The sequence below is a fragment of the Castor canadensis genome, chromosome 11 (assembly GCF_047511655.1).
Source record: "Castor canadensis chromosome 11, mCasCan1.hap1v2, whole genome shotgun sequence".
Taxonomy (NCBI): domain Eukaryota; kingdom Metazoa; phylum Chordata; class Mammalia; order Rodentia; family Castoridae; genus Castor; species Castor canadensis.
Window position 1 is genome coordinate 55559335 of NC_133396.1, and position 15119 is coordinate 55574453.

At 40.1% G+C, this 15119-nt stretch overlaps 1 protein-coding gene across 1 annotated transcript in view; it reads left to right on the plus strand.

The window, feature by feature from the left end:
• Nucleotides 1–15119, plus strand: part of Dnah9 (dynein axonemal heavy chain 9) — a 335102-nt gene that overhangs the window by 184923 nt on the left and 135060 nt on the right. Inside the window, exons 42-43 of the mRNA XM_074046853.1 lie at nt 8298–8459; nt 11031–11227. Of these exons, the coding sequence (XP_073902954.1) occupies nt 8298–8459; nt 11031–11227 (359 nt within the window). The remainder of the gene's footprint in view (nt 1–8297; nt 8460–11030; nt 11228–15119) is intronic.

Sequence of the window (15119 nt, forward strand, 5' to 3'; positions counted from 1 at the left end):
ACATTGGTGAATTCAATTGACTATGGATCAAAACTATTTTTAAAAATTTCATCTATAGTGAAGATGAACACTTTCTTATCATTATTCCCTAGACAATAGAGTATATAACAACTATTACATAGCATTGATATTGTATTAGGTGATATATGTAATCCACATATGATTTGAAGTATGCAGAAGGATTACATTGGTAATATGCAAATATTTTTCTGTTTTATATAAGGGACCTGAGCAGCAATGGATTTTGATATCTTAGAGGGAAAAACTTTTATCTTGAACTATACCATTAGTTACATCATGCAAGCTTTTATATGTCACATTTAATTATCTTCACTTCATAAAATTTCTTAATTTCTACTATATCAAGGGAGTTTTTGGAAGTATTCTAATTTAGAGATTTTTTAAATTATCTTTCCCTTCTTGGGGTCTAGCTTACTTTCACTGTTGTCAGAAAAATACTTTATATGGCTTTATTCCTTTGAAATTTAATCTAAATTAATTTTATTATTGTCAAAAATATGAAATTAATAATAATTATAATAATCTTGAGATCACCTTTTGGTGACCTTGTTATTGCTGGGATGGCAGAGTGGCTCAAGTAGTAAGAGCACTGCCTACCAAGCACAAGACGCTGAGTTCAAACCCCAGTGCCACAAAAAAAATATGTGTGTGTGTGTGTGTGTGTGTGTGTGTGTGTGTGTGTGTGTGTATGTGATTTTGTTCCTTTGAAATTTGTTGGGATTTGATCTCTTTCCCAAAATATAATCAATGAAAACTTTTAAAACGTGTTCTGCAGATGTTGAGCATCAATGCACTGACTAGGACAAGTTTGTAAATCATGTTGTTTAAAGTTTCTACATACTTACTGATTTTTTTTGTCTACTTCTGTAGAAACAGGTATTTAACTTCCCACTGAGATTGTGGACAAATCTGCTTACCCTTTTATTTCCATCATATTCATATTTTCTATTTCGAAACTATGTTCTTACACCCATATAAACTCATAACTAGTATATCTTACTAGTGCATTTAGGGTATATTCATAGTCCGTTTATCTTCCTGAACTTTTTCTTATTTATCAAATGTATTTCTTTATCTCCTAAAGTGGCCCTTACTTTAAAGTCAACTTTGTATAATATCAGTGTGATTACTCTATATTCTCTTAGTTTATATCCATGATATGACCATTCCTCAATACCTGTGGGGATTGGTTCCAGGACCCCTCATAGACACCAAAATCTGTAGATGATCAAGTCCTTTATATAAAATTGCAGTGTTTGATATAATCTGCACAAACTTTCCTATATACTTTAAATCAGTGATCTGTAGTTTACTTATCATACCTAAAACAATGTGAATGCTATATAAATAGTTATTGAACTCTATTGATTAGAAAATAATGACCAAAAAGTTTATACATGTTCAGTACAGACATAATTATTCTGAATATTTTCAACCCATGGTTGGTTGAATCCATAATTGTATAAGCTTTGGTTAGGGAGAACCAACTAGATATTATTTTCATTTTCTTATGGTCAGCTTTTCTATATTTTTGTATTTAAGAATAAATATAAGCAGCATACAGGGGTTTTTAGTTTTGTTTTTTCACAAAGGATAAAACAAATTAATTTTCAGTACTTCAATTGTTTAAAATCACACTACTAAATACTAGTTTTACTACTTGTCATTTTTGTATATATTTATAGGTGACAGTGAAGAGTTTTTAATGTTTTGACAAAAATGTTTAAAGGTTTCAGAACAATTGTAGTTTCTTTGCATGGATCACAAGATTGCTTTGCATGTCAGCTTGCCCAGTCATCTTTATAGTCTGTGTTACAATGCATAGCAAAGACTGCCTGTATTGGGCACCTCCAAGTTAACACGACTATAAATTTACACATTACCTTAATCCCAAACCATCTCCTTCTCCTGAAATCTTGGGTCCAGTTACACTGAGTGGAATATAGCAGGTAGACAGTCAATGTGTCCTTCCTTTCCTGTCTTCCCTATTGTTTAGGCCATCATAAATGCCTCTGTCCCTCACCCTTGCTTCATTAGCCCAAACCCTGCCCAAGAGGAAACCAACTTTTTGGTTAATCTCTCTTCTTTCTCTTATCTATCTGTCTTCTCAAGTCCTTACTGTCTTGTTTACTCTCTGATAGCTCTGAAAATATGAAGCTTTAAGCATAATTTTTCAATCCTTTCTAGTTGATCTCAGTAAGTCAGTCCATGATCAGTTATTCTAGCATAACCAAAAGCAGAAATCTTAATGGAAGCCCTTAGTATACTATATTACAGTGCTCAAAATACGTAATATTAGTCCATTCATTCTTTTGACAAGAATTCAGTCAGAATTTACTATATTTCAGATGCCTTGCTAGATGCTAGTAATACAGTGATAAAAATGAACCTCCATCAAAATGAAGTCTGCCAGCTTCCCTACCTTTGATGCACTTGCCAGGAGCTGAAAGAACCAAACTTGGACAAAGAATAGTAGCTTGAGAAACTAGTAATTCTTCTATACTGGAGATTTACGTATAAAGAGCTATGTGGGCACATCAATAGTAATGCTGTTGAATAGCAAAGACAGTGTCTCAGGAAAGTTCAACAAAGACTTATCAACTGAAGTTACAAGAAGGAGCATGACAAGCAAAGCAAGAAGAAATAGAGGCATGGAGAGTGTGCAAGATCAGAAATAATTTGTGTTTTTTGAAAGTAGAACCTAGGATTCATGATTAGAGTGAGCCCAAGGAAGAGTGTATGAAGTTACAAGCAGATGTGTATGTCATACAGATGATTCTACAAGCAATGAGGAATAGTTAAATGACCCCTTTCCTCAAGGACAAGAAAGTAATGGGAGCAAACAAAGATGAGGTCTTACTGAGCTTGTTACAGGGCTCTAATATTGCTGGTCTTCATAGAAACAGATGCTAGGACATTGGCTAATGGTGGCAGGAGAGGTGACAGAAATTTGAAAAGAATATTAAAAATTTGAACCATCCCTCTGTAGGAATGAGAACTGAATAGAGATGAATGAATAGATTGCTGACCTACACAGGGTAGCTATAGCCATTCCAGCTCTTTGTCATAGTTCTGATTTTACATAGTTAATCATTACCTAAATCAGTTTTCAAAATGGCACTGTAAAATTGAAATACAGCAGAAAAACCACCTTTTACCTTATCATAGTGATTTGGACTATAATGGTTAAAATTATAGGAACTAAGGTAAGGAAGACCTAGTTTCAAAACTTTGTGGTTTTGAAGTAAGTGAAATTATTCTGTCATTGGGCGTATTTTCAAACTTTCTGAATTCTGATCTACATTATATATAATGGATGTAGTAAAAATTTTTTATAAGATCACAATGAAGACTGAATCAGCATTGCCTTGCAAAATATCTATGTGCCTGCCACATAGTTGGTTTCAATAAATTATTAGTTGTAACTTTTTTATGATGAGCACAAAACAATAATTTCAATTTATTGAGTGTGTTAGATGAGACATACTTGCTTCATTAGACATATTAATCTGAATTATTTTGACATCTCTAGAAAGTCAATATTATTATTTCTGTTTGAAAAGTGAACGAACTAAGACTCAGAACTCTCAAATCCCTTGCCCAAAGTCACACAGTTGCCATATGTGTGACAATATTTGAGGTCAGATCTGTCTGACCCCAACACTTGAAGCTTTCCCCACAAGCTCCCTCTCAATATTCCAAGTTTCCCCTCCACTGTGACATGCTCTGTACTGAGATAATCCTCAGGCCTCATCTCAGGTTGGAGAAAATGCTCCAGAAATTTTTCTTAGATGTTGTACTGTTGCAGGAGCACTCAGACAGAGACTAAAAGGGCACCAAAGCTTTTGGGAAGCAAGTTTATTAGGCAAGCCGGCAGCAACTCAGAAGACTCACATCCAAAGGCTGAGCACTGAGAACAAAGGGGGCTTTCCTTATATACCATTTAGAGCAGGTTACAGAAATGGTGGTGGTACAGCTTGTCCCATACATAATCACATGTTATTTCAATGACTGTTTTAACCTCTGGGGTGAGGTGACCCCCTCTAGTCTCTAGGTCACATCCTCCAACTTCAGTTTTAGTTTGTTTCAAAGTAGCACTCATAAATCTTTCTTCCTCCTCCATGCCTTCCTGCCACATTCCCCCCTTTGATGCTTGGACACACTTCTGGGTCAAAGAGCATCATCTTGATAAAAGACCGCAGTGCTGGGGGATTAGGCAGGATAATATCAAGCACACTCCTAAGACAAGGAATGTTGTCCCTATTAAGGTCTTGGACCAACCTAGGGTTGAGAACCAGCCCCAAATAGGTCATTGGGACTTTATCCCTTTTAGGTCTGTACAGGAACATGGGCAAACTTTTTTATCTTGTCAGTAATCTCTTTAATTACCTTTTTAATCATCAATCTGTAAACACCAGTTACTCAGATTGATTGGTTTAGGCTATTGTAGCCAGCAGGTGAGGTTGAGGCTCCATGTGATTGGGAGCTCCCCACCATTGAGTCTCCTGAGTAGTGTCATTGTAACACTTTTGTCCCAAGCAGATCAAGTCCCTTGCCAGGGTGGAGAATTGGCCTTTTGAACAGGAGATACAGTAATTCCCAACAGAGGTTTTTAGGAGTCATATACTCTCCCCATGGCTGAGGGAGTGGTTTCATTAAAGGGCTCTTGTGGGTTTGGCGATTTTGCCTCCCATGGACAATGGTCTCTCATATTCGTTCCTCCACAAACATAACACAAAGTTACATTCAGAGATTGTGCTATGGACTCAGCTAATGAGAGGAACAGGTAACTGAGATGGGAGAGCCCCACCTGTCTGTGGGGCCTGACCTAATCCTGAGCAAGGCTCTGGGCAGTAACTGCTCCCATAGTAGGTGGGTCTCCTGGCATAGTTTTTTTAATTGTAACTTTTAGAGTCCTATTTATACATTTTATTTTTCCTGAACTCTGGGGATGGTAGGCATTTGTACCTTTTGGGTTATTTTTAATTTCTTAGCCATCAACCGTACCACCTCAGTCACAAAGATCTACCCATTGTCTGACCCAGTAGACACAGGTATTTTGAATTGAGGGATGATTTTCTTTAACAGGCACCTGGCCACTTTTGGGGCTTTTTCAATCTGAGTTGGGAAGGCTTTTATCCATCCTGAAAGGTGTAGACAAACACCAGCAAATACCAGGAATTGTTTCTGCACACAGACTGCACCTCTCACATACTGTCTTACTTATGCTGGAGAGCTTGGGGACATAAAAATGCTGGGCCAAGGTGGTCTCAAGAGCTGTGCACCCTGAGTGAATTCCTTCCTGGAACTGTTTGACAAAAGAGGGAGCCAGTGACTCAGATATGGCAGTATGGCCATCAGTAAAATTCCACCATCCATCCAGTAGAAAATTTTCTCCTTCAGTCAAACCAAGCCTGTTTTTGTGAAGTATGCCACGGTTCCCATTCAGGTAAGGGACACAGGAACAAGACAACTGCCACTGAGGCTCAGGTTTGTTCTCCTGTGAGGGCTGCTCACTTGGCTTTTCCATCAGCCTTTTGATATTTCCCAAACAGCTGTTGGTCCCCCTTCTGGTGCCCTTGGCAGTGCATGACCACTACTGGCTTGGGGACCCATACAGCTTTTAGTAATTTTAGAATTTTTTTGTCCATATTTAAGACTTTTTTCTCCCGAGTTAGGAGTCCCTACTGACAGTGGTCATATTTTTAAAAACAGTGTGCAGAGTCACTACTGCATATCCAGCAAAATGTGTGTCTTCCCGGACAAAGCTGTTGCCATCTGAGAAACACTCAACATCTGGATGACTAATGTGCTGATTGGTCAAGCCTGGCCAGATGGAGAACACCTCATCCATAATCTCTAAACAGTCATGCTCCAGTGGGCCTGAATTAACCCATAATAGGGTGTCTGGGTTTAGAGTCTTAACAACCTCTAACTGGATATGTGGATTTTTACATAACATTCTATGGTATTTGACCATTCAAGAGTTTGTTAACCAATAATTTTCTTTATATTTCATGAGAGCCAAAACAGAGTGGGGAACTTGGACTGTGAGTTTTTGTCTCAAAGTAAGTTTGTGTGTGTTTCAGCCACCAAGACAGCAGTAGCTGCCAGGGTGCACAGGCAGGGTGACCAGCCTCAGGAAACTGCACCAAGTTGCTTTAATAAATAGGCCCCTGGGCAGTGCCAGGAACCCAGCAGCTGGGTTAACATTCTTACAGCTCCAGTCTCTCATGTTCATATAGGGAGAAGGGTTTTATCATGCAGGCCCAGAGGAGGGGCAATTGTGAGTGCCCTCTTAATTCTTTTTAAAGGCCTTTTTTTGTTGTTTTTCTCCCCATACCATGGATTTTTGTCCTCTCCCCTTTGTGGCTCCATAAAGGGGTTTTGCCAAGAGAGAGTAATTGGGGATCCAGATCCAACAGAAACCTGGAGCTCCTAGAAATTCTTTAATCTGTGCAGTGGCACACGGGGGGCACTCCTTGGGGTCCCCCACTAATATGGGTTTTTTTGGCTTTTTACATTTTTCCCTGTACTTGGAAGCTGCTTCCCTGGCTACCATAACCTTTCATGCTTTCTCTAGGTGGGGCTTTAGCCACGTGGGCTGACTGAGGACTGCATCCTGCCAGCACTCAATATAAGGAAATTGATCTAGGTGTTCCAGGCTCCCCTACAACCACTTCAAAAACTCTATTGACTATGACCTTATCTAATGACCCCTCCAAAGGCCATCCTATACCAAAAGCAGGCTGGTCTACTTCACAGAGAGTCCTAAGCTTGCCAGGAGTCAGCTTGACCCATAATCTGCATTAAATCTAAAGCAGATACCTTAAAGCAACTGAGGCCAATAGGAAAAGGGGACCAGGAACTAGAGAAAAGGTGAGATCAAAAAGAATTAACCTAGAAGGTAACACACATGCACAGGAAATTAATGTGAGTCAATGCCCTGTATAGCTATCCTTATCTCAACCAGCAAAAACCCTTGTTCCTTCCTATTATTGCTTATAGTTGCTCTACAACAAAATTAGAAATAAGGGCAAAATAGTTTCTGCTGGGTATTAGGGGGGAAGGGGAGTGGGTGGTAAGGGAGGGGGTGGGGGCAGGGGGGAGAAATGAACCAAGCCTTGTATGCACATATGAATAATAAAAGAAAAAAAATCCCCTCTTACAGTTCTAGGGGGTGTCGTTACTCTGACCTCCTCCCTTTCCTCCCATTTGCCAGACATCTAGACAGAGACAAAGACAAAAGGGATGAGGGCTGTGCAGAGGAGGTAAGGGGTCCTCCTTTCTGGCACATGGGGGAAAACAAATAATACCACTCACTTTGTCCATCTCAGGCTGCTCCCCTTGCAGGGATTTAGGCATCTCTTGGTTGTAGTGAGTCTGTATAAGCCCCAGATCAGAGGCCCCGTTAGGGCTCACCCTAGACCATATGAGTTCACCACAGACCCGTGGATCAGGACTCCACACTTGCTTCATAACTAGGCTATGTCTCAGGGTCGCACTTTCACACACTCACACAGCACAGTACTTCCACCCTGTTCCCTGAACCTGAAAGATACAGTTTCACCCCCCAAAAGAGTAGTTACTGGTGTGCCTTTTGAGAGTTAATCAGACTCCCCTTCTGCCTCCTGAGGCAGGCCTGAATTTGAAAACTGGTTCTTACCTGTATTATGAGTGGGGCTCCCAGGTTGGCTCCTGAGCCTTTCCAGTTCCTTTATGCAACCAGAACTCACTTCCTCACCTCACCAGGAGAGGGGCTTCCTCCCCCAGATCAACATGGTCTAGTGGCACCTGACAGGGGCAGCCCTACCGGTGGGCTGGGGAGACTAAGCTGGAGGCAAGGAGGTGAAAACACCACCCTCCAAATCCCGGAAGAGCCCCTAGAAATGTTGCAGGAGTGCTCAAACAGAGACTAAGAGGGCACCCAAAGCTTTTGGGAAGCAACTTTATTAAGCAAGCCAGCAGCAACTCAGCGGACTCATGTCCAAAGGCTGAGCCTGGAGAACAAAGGGGGCTTTCCTTATATACCATTTAGACCAGGTTACAGAAATGGGAGGTACAGCTTGTCCCATACATAATCACATGTTATTTCACTGGCTGCTTTAACCTCTGTGGCAAGGTGACCCTCCTCTGGTCTCCAGGTAACATTACCCAACTCCAGTTTTCCTTTGTTTCATTGTAGCACTCATTAATCTCCCTTCCCCCTCATTGCCTTCCTGCCACAGTACTTCTGAGATGTTGTTAATGTTATTTTTGGTCTGTTCTCCTTGAAGGGTATTCTTTTTTCCTCAGTGGAATGTGTCAAATCCACACAGGACCTTGTAAACCTCTATCTGCATGAATCAAATCGGGTTTATCGGGATAAGATGGTGGAAGAAAAGGACCATGATCTCTTTGATAAAATCCAGACCAAAGTGCTCAAGAAAAGTTTTGACGTAAGTATTGCCCTGTGGTTTCATTTTTTTTTACTTTTGAGAAATAATAACTATTCTGATGATCACCCAAATGATATAATCTAATCCATTAATTGGAAAAAGGTTAGAGATTAAGTTAAGAAAAGTAATTCTATCATTACTTTGCCCAGGCAAAAAAGTGTATGGACAAGATAGACACAAATTAATCATAGATATCAGGACTGAAAGGATCTACAGAGATCATCAACCCAAGGGCCCATATGATACCAAGTTCCCTCAGTATCATTTCTGAGGGAAATGCCATCTTCACTTCTGTGGCAGTGTTTTAGATAGTTGACCAGAATTTTAAATAATTTGTTTCAGTTTATTTTTACAGGTCAAACATCCTCAATTATCCTGCTTCTCTCATCATTTTTGGTGTCTGATGTTCATAAATCTCACATCTTAGATGCTCCCCCGCTTAGGCATTACAGAGTGTGACAATTTATGTCAAAGCAACCAAGCTTTGATTGTCTTTATGAGTTGGTCTGAGCTACACTTTCAAGTAACAATACTCAGTTTCTTAAGTAGAGCGAGCATCTGAAGTGGGTTTGTACACAAAGGCCACCATCCTTTTCATTACAGACCCAGTTAGCTGTGCAACTACTACCTTTATCCACGAGCATTTGTAATACCAGCCTGAAGCACCATTGCCCACATCAAACCTTGGTATTTGGGAGGTTCCCACTAAAGAAGTGATGCAATCCTGCTTCTACCGTTATCTACCGTTAACATTTAAAGTTCTCCGATTCATGGCCCTGCATGATGTGGCATCACTATTAAATAATTTTTGATTCATTGTGTTGGTGGATTCTCTCTCTCTCTCTCTCTCTCTCTCTCTCTCTTCCCCTTCTACACAATATGGCTCTGATCATTAAATTGGAGACTGGTTTTGTTCATAAAAGAGTCTTTGTAAGGGCTGGGGGCATGGCTCAAGTGATACAGTGCCTGCCTAGCTACTGCAGGGTCTGAGTTCAAACTCTTACACTACTACCAAAAGAAAGGAATCTTTGTAGACCAAGCTTTTCAAAACTGTGTTTTCATTTCTTCTTTGCTATGGCCTTAGTGTAAATTGATGTCCATCAGGACTGATCCCCAATGTATAAGCCCATTCTCAAACTGGATAAATATATTCCTGCATTGCTTTACTGTGTGTTTTCCTAAACTAACAAAAGTATCTCTCTGGCATTGCGTTTACATCTTCCCCAAGTGTTTGAACATTTATAGTTACTGTCAACAAAGCCAGAATATTGTAAGGTTTTCTATGGCGCTGAAGCCACTTTCAAAATACTGTGACCAACACTTTGATAGTTAGATCTTTCTAGTCTTTTATTTTTAACCAGCAGTCCTGGTTTCTCTGCACATTATTGCATGCTCACTCATGTGTCTTATCTCATGAGCTTTCAGGCTCCCCCTGCAGTAGTTTATGCCCTGGACAATGCCACTGCTGGTAAATTGCATACCGATTACCTCTTTCCCAGATAGGTCTTTTAATCTGAACTTTAGGAGAAAAGAATAATCAGTAAGACAATGGCTTGTGCTGCAAAAACTTCCTGCATGTCTCAGAAAACCTTTCTGGGGCTTATCTTCTCCATAACACTTCTTCCTACCTGAAGTTTCAGGTACTTGAATTTTGACAAGAAAATAATTCCTTTCTGTATCCTCTGGCATATTTTTTTTAAATTAGTTGCCTTTCTAATACTTATTAGATAAATTGGTAATGAAGAGACATAGAGTCCTTATCTTTTAAATTAATTGAGGTAGGGATAGGGGTGTGGCTCAAGTCCTGCCTATTAAGTGCAAAACTCTCAGCTCAAACTCCAGTACTGACAAAAGATAATTAACTGAATTATACTATTTGTCAATATGATAACATTTGTCCTGTTACACTGTATATAAGATCCGACACAAAATAAGCCCAAATCCCAAATTCTTATGAAAGTTTTATAAATAGGAGGTTTCACTATAAGTGTTTTAATATGAACAATGACCGACCACATAAATAAACCAATCACCAAAGAATCGCTAGTAGCATATTTTTCAGAAGCCAATCCCTCTGTATGGAACCTATAAAGCTGGGGCTGCCAACCTGTATTATGCAAGCTCCTAGGACATAGGAAAGGATGTTATATGACCATGCAATGGATTGGGGAGAAAGACTTGTTGGAATGCATGTAGGGGACATGAGACCATTGGTCATACAACACTGGTAAAAGAGCCCCTGCTTAGAGAAATCCACCCACATGTCCTCATCCACTCTTTTGACCACAAAAGTACTCTTAGTGTTCTTATGAGAAGGCTGCCTCCCACCTTCCATTTTCCCATCCTCAGTTCACAAAGAATAACCAACAATATCCTTGACTTTGTGGAGCTGGTAAGTGAATGCTAAGTGTCCACTTTACAAGGGCTTCTCAAGAGGGAAGAAGTGTTGGAGGTAGCACTGATACTTAGTTTCCAGGGATTGTGCAGAAAGAAAAAGCAATCAGGTGTCTCTCTTCTCTATGTGGAACCAGAACTGGCAGGAGAGTCTTCATTCCTGTGTCTCATCACCAGGATATTAAAGACACCATGGGGCAGATCCGAAGCCTGAATATGTATTGCCATTTTGCAAATGGCATCGGTGAACCTAAGTACATGCCTGTACAATCATGGGAAATTTTGACCCAGACTCTGGTAGAAGCCCTGGAAAATCACAATGAAGTCAACACTGTGATGGACTTGGTTCTCTTTGAGGATGCCATGTGCCACATGTAAGTGTGCTTCTCTTCTTGCCTTTCCTTGGTTGCTTCCCTTTCCCAGTGTCAGGGGTCTCATTTGGCTCTTGCAGGACACTTTCGTAAAGCCAGAAAAACAGCTACTGTTTCTCCTGTGAAGGCCAAGATGGCTGTTGGCAGAGCAGCAGTTTTAGTTTCTTGGCCCTAGGAGGGCAGAACAGTACTGAACTCAGGCAGAGCTGGATTTATTTCCATGTCTGCAATTAACTATAGCTGGGCACATCACAGTGACACCAATGGGAGATTTGAGATCATTAGAGACACCAGAACAGATCAGAACCTCAAATCCCATCCACACACTGGTCAAAGGAACAATTTAAAAAATGACATAGGGTTTTTGTTCCAGTGCACACATATTTCAAAACTTAAATATCCTGTTGAATTATTATTGCTGCCCAGTGAATCACAAAGAGTAATAATGAAGCTTCCCAGATAATTTATACTCACACCAATGCTGTCCCTATCCTACTCTTTACATTCCCCAACTTCAATCCCATTTACCAACTCCCAGCACTCCAAAACCCCTCTACCTTGCCTGTCACTTCCATGAAGCAAAATCTCCTTCAGCTTCAGCTTCATTGAACTTTCCCTTCTATGCCAATTCTAACTGAAACCTGACTGGCCCCTAAGTTGAGGGAATCTGCTTTTCCTTCCCTATCCATCCTATGTACCCCAGGGCCTAGAGAGAGGGTAAGGCTTCTCCTTACCTCCAACCCCACCCCAGTGACACATTCAAGTCATTTCTCCTTTTATCCTTCACAAACCCAGGTTCTTTTAAAGGATAGCAATCCACCTTTCCTATTCCTGCTCTCTCCTTGTCACTCTCAACTGCTGAAGTCCAGTCACTCCCCATCATTCAGCAAGGGCTTAGCACTTAGACCATCTTCCTCTCTTCACTCATGATTTTACCCATTCCTGGCATCTAACACCTGGTCTTTCTGTTCTGTGACCTCCATAGCTCCTGGGATCTTGTCTTCCACCTTGCTTCAGCCCCTCACTCACAGATTCCTATCCCAAAACATCTATCATCAATAATGGTCCAACCTCCAAAATATGAATTTGGAGGATGGGATATTTGAACATGCCACTCTCTGACTTATACTTCCTACCTTTCCACTCACATGCTCTAGTCTCTTATTTCAGCTCTTCTTAAACTACATCAAGACTTCATTTAATGGGCCAGCTACCTTCTCAAGTTGCTCTATCCATCCCCCTACCATGTCTCCATTTTCATCTTTATCTGTTGACTACCCTTGTAAAGATTTATATTTACATAAATATTTCTCCTCCTGTTTAAGACCTACAAATACTTCTACATTAGTCTTGGAATTGAGCCTTTGTCCTTTCAGGATGAATTTAATTTGGGAGAATAGCTAGTGATTCAGTCAATGTGATTTCCAACATGGGTGATCAAAGTGACTAATATTGTTTTAAGAAAAAAATAAGGTCTGGCTAGGAGAACTGGCTTTTCTCCTGAGGCCCATAAGCAGACTCTGCTGATAGTTTCATGAGAGGACTGAATCACTTTTAGCAATGGAAAAACAATGGAAAAGTGAACTGCCTTGAGCAAGATGGTTCTGGAGAATAACTTGTATTTGGATGTATACTTCCTGTACATTTGTTTGGAAATATCAATATCCCATTACTTTATCCATGTACTGTCCTTCCATCCCCTCCCTGGGGACTCATTGAAGCTGGCTGCATTTACTGGCCAGCCAGAGCAGAATTTGTCTTAGACCACAGGAAGGAAGGTAAATGATAAAGTGAGAAGCAGATAAACCAGAGGTGTCTGGAGATTCTACATCTTCCCCTCGCTGCACACAGTGCCTGAGACAGAGTTCGAAGGTCACTCCAGGAAGATCTCACCTTCTAAGACCTATGGTGGGAATGGACAGGGTGGAAAGGAAAGAGCCTGTATGTGCCTTACCAGGAACCCATAGGTCCTGTGTCCCAGGAGCAAGGCAAGAGCTGACTTTGATGGTACAGTAAGGAATATGCTCATTGTGACTTCATCTGGCTATTTTGTTCTCACCACTTGAGTACTTAACATTTTTTTAAGTCTAATTGCCCTACACCTTCTCCCAGTTTTGCTTCTTTTCCTTTCTCCTGCTTTGATGCTGAGCTCAATACTGGAATACTGTGTAGTTGCTAGGGACATGAGTTCTAGAGATTGAGTCAAACCAAGTTCAAAGCCACAGTCTTCCCTGAGTTGTTGGGGGTGCTTTAGGAAGGACACTTTGTTTCCCCAAGCCTCAGTTTCCTCATTCAGAAAATGAAGATAATAAGAGTGTCTAGGTCACGGTGCAGTGCTATGTGAAGTGCTCTTGCTCTGAACAGTCACAGGCATTGCTAAGATGTTTCTCTTTGTGCTACTGCTTTCTTTCCTTACTAGAACCATTTTTCTCTCTCACTGACTTCCTTCACCATTTCAGTAGATTCTGTTCTGCTTTTTCTTAAAGCCTTAAATTAGATCTTTTCACTCACTTTTGAACTAATCTTCATTCATCATTTTCTTTGCCTCTCTTTGTTTTACATTCTCTTGCATATTTTCAGCCTGCTCTTTTTTCCTCTTAGAATTGCTTAGCAGTCATTAAGCAAACAGAACTTCAGATGTACTTCTTTTGTGCCCCAAGTGTCTTATTAGTTCTCCAGAGGTTGTGTGTGCATGTGTGTGTGTGTGTGTGCGTGCGTGCCTTTAGTCTTCAGTAAAACATCTTCCTCCAGCTGTGCCATGGTGCATCTTCAGCTTTTGTTTTTAATCTCGTAGAAATTCAGTGATGGGCTTAACATAGTCTGCCTTGGTTTTCTGGCCCAGGAGCCCTTTAGAATATTGATCTTCTTTTTAAATTTTGTAATTTAAATGCAGAGTCCTTTGCCCTCATCAGAGGTTGTTAATGAAGCCCCAGCTGGAGTCTAATGCTGACGGTTGCAGACTTAACCATTCTTCTTTGGAAACTTCATCACTAAGGGTGCATTTCCCATTTCGATATTGAATAACATGGGCCATGCTAAGCTGAGTTCAGGCCTTCTGGAATAGGAGTGGGTGTTGGTCAACCCAGAGAACCCAGCTGGACTCCAGCTCTTCCTCCTAGCTTGCCTCTCTTCTCCACTAAAATATTCCTGCCCCACCTTTTCTGAATCAGAAATGAAGGCCTAGATGTCTTAGGACACTAGTTTCTCCCCTTATCAGGCACCAGTACAGACACAAAGCAAATAATCTATTGCACACAATGCAAAGAATGATTACATACATTTCCCCAAATGTGATGCTGAGTATAAGGCATGTATTGTTCTATTTCAATTTAATAAAGTTAAATTGGATATCTTCAATGTGCTAACACTATAATGGATATAAAATGAATAGACACACTCTTAAGACATCTGGAAATGGTGGTTTAATAAGAAAGCAAGAGAAGGGTAAATTCAGCTGATAAAGACAGAGTATAAATTTCACAATTAAATAATTACAGTGAAAAAGTAAAATAAAAGAACCAAGTACAGGTCAATAAATAACCCTTGAATATTTAGATTGGTAAATTTAACTATATAAAATTCACTGAGATGTACACCTAAAAAATCTCTAAGAAAACTAAAAAGTGAATGTAAAAAATTGGAAGGTAATTCAAAACATACGCAAAAGGATCCTATAAATCTAAAAGCACACTTAAATTGAAAAGTAGGCAAAGGGCGTGAGAAAAGAAAATTCACAAAAGAAAACTGTATGAAAAATGTTCAGTTCCCTAGAAAACAAATAAGTAAAATTAAAAGCATAATATTTTCAACCATTAAACTGGCAATGATTTATACACACGCATACACATATGTAAAGATGGGGTCCAGGCCCAATTACATGCTACCCATGGTATGT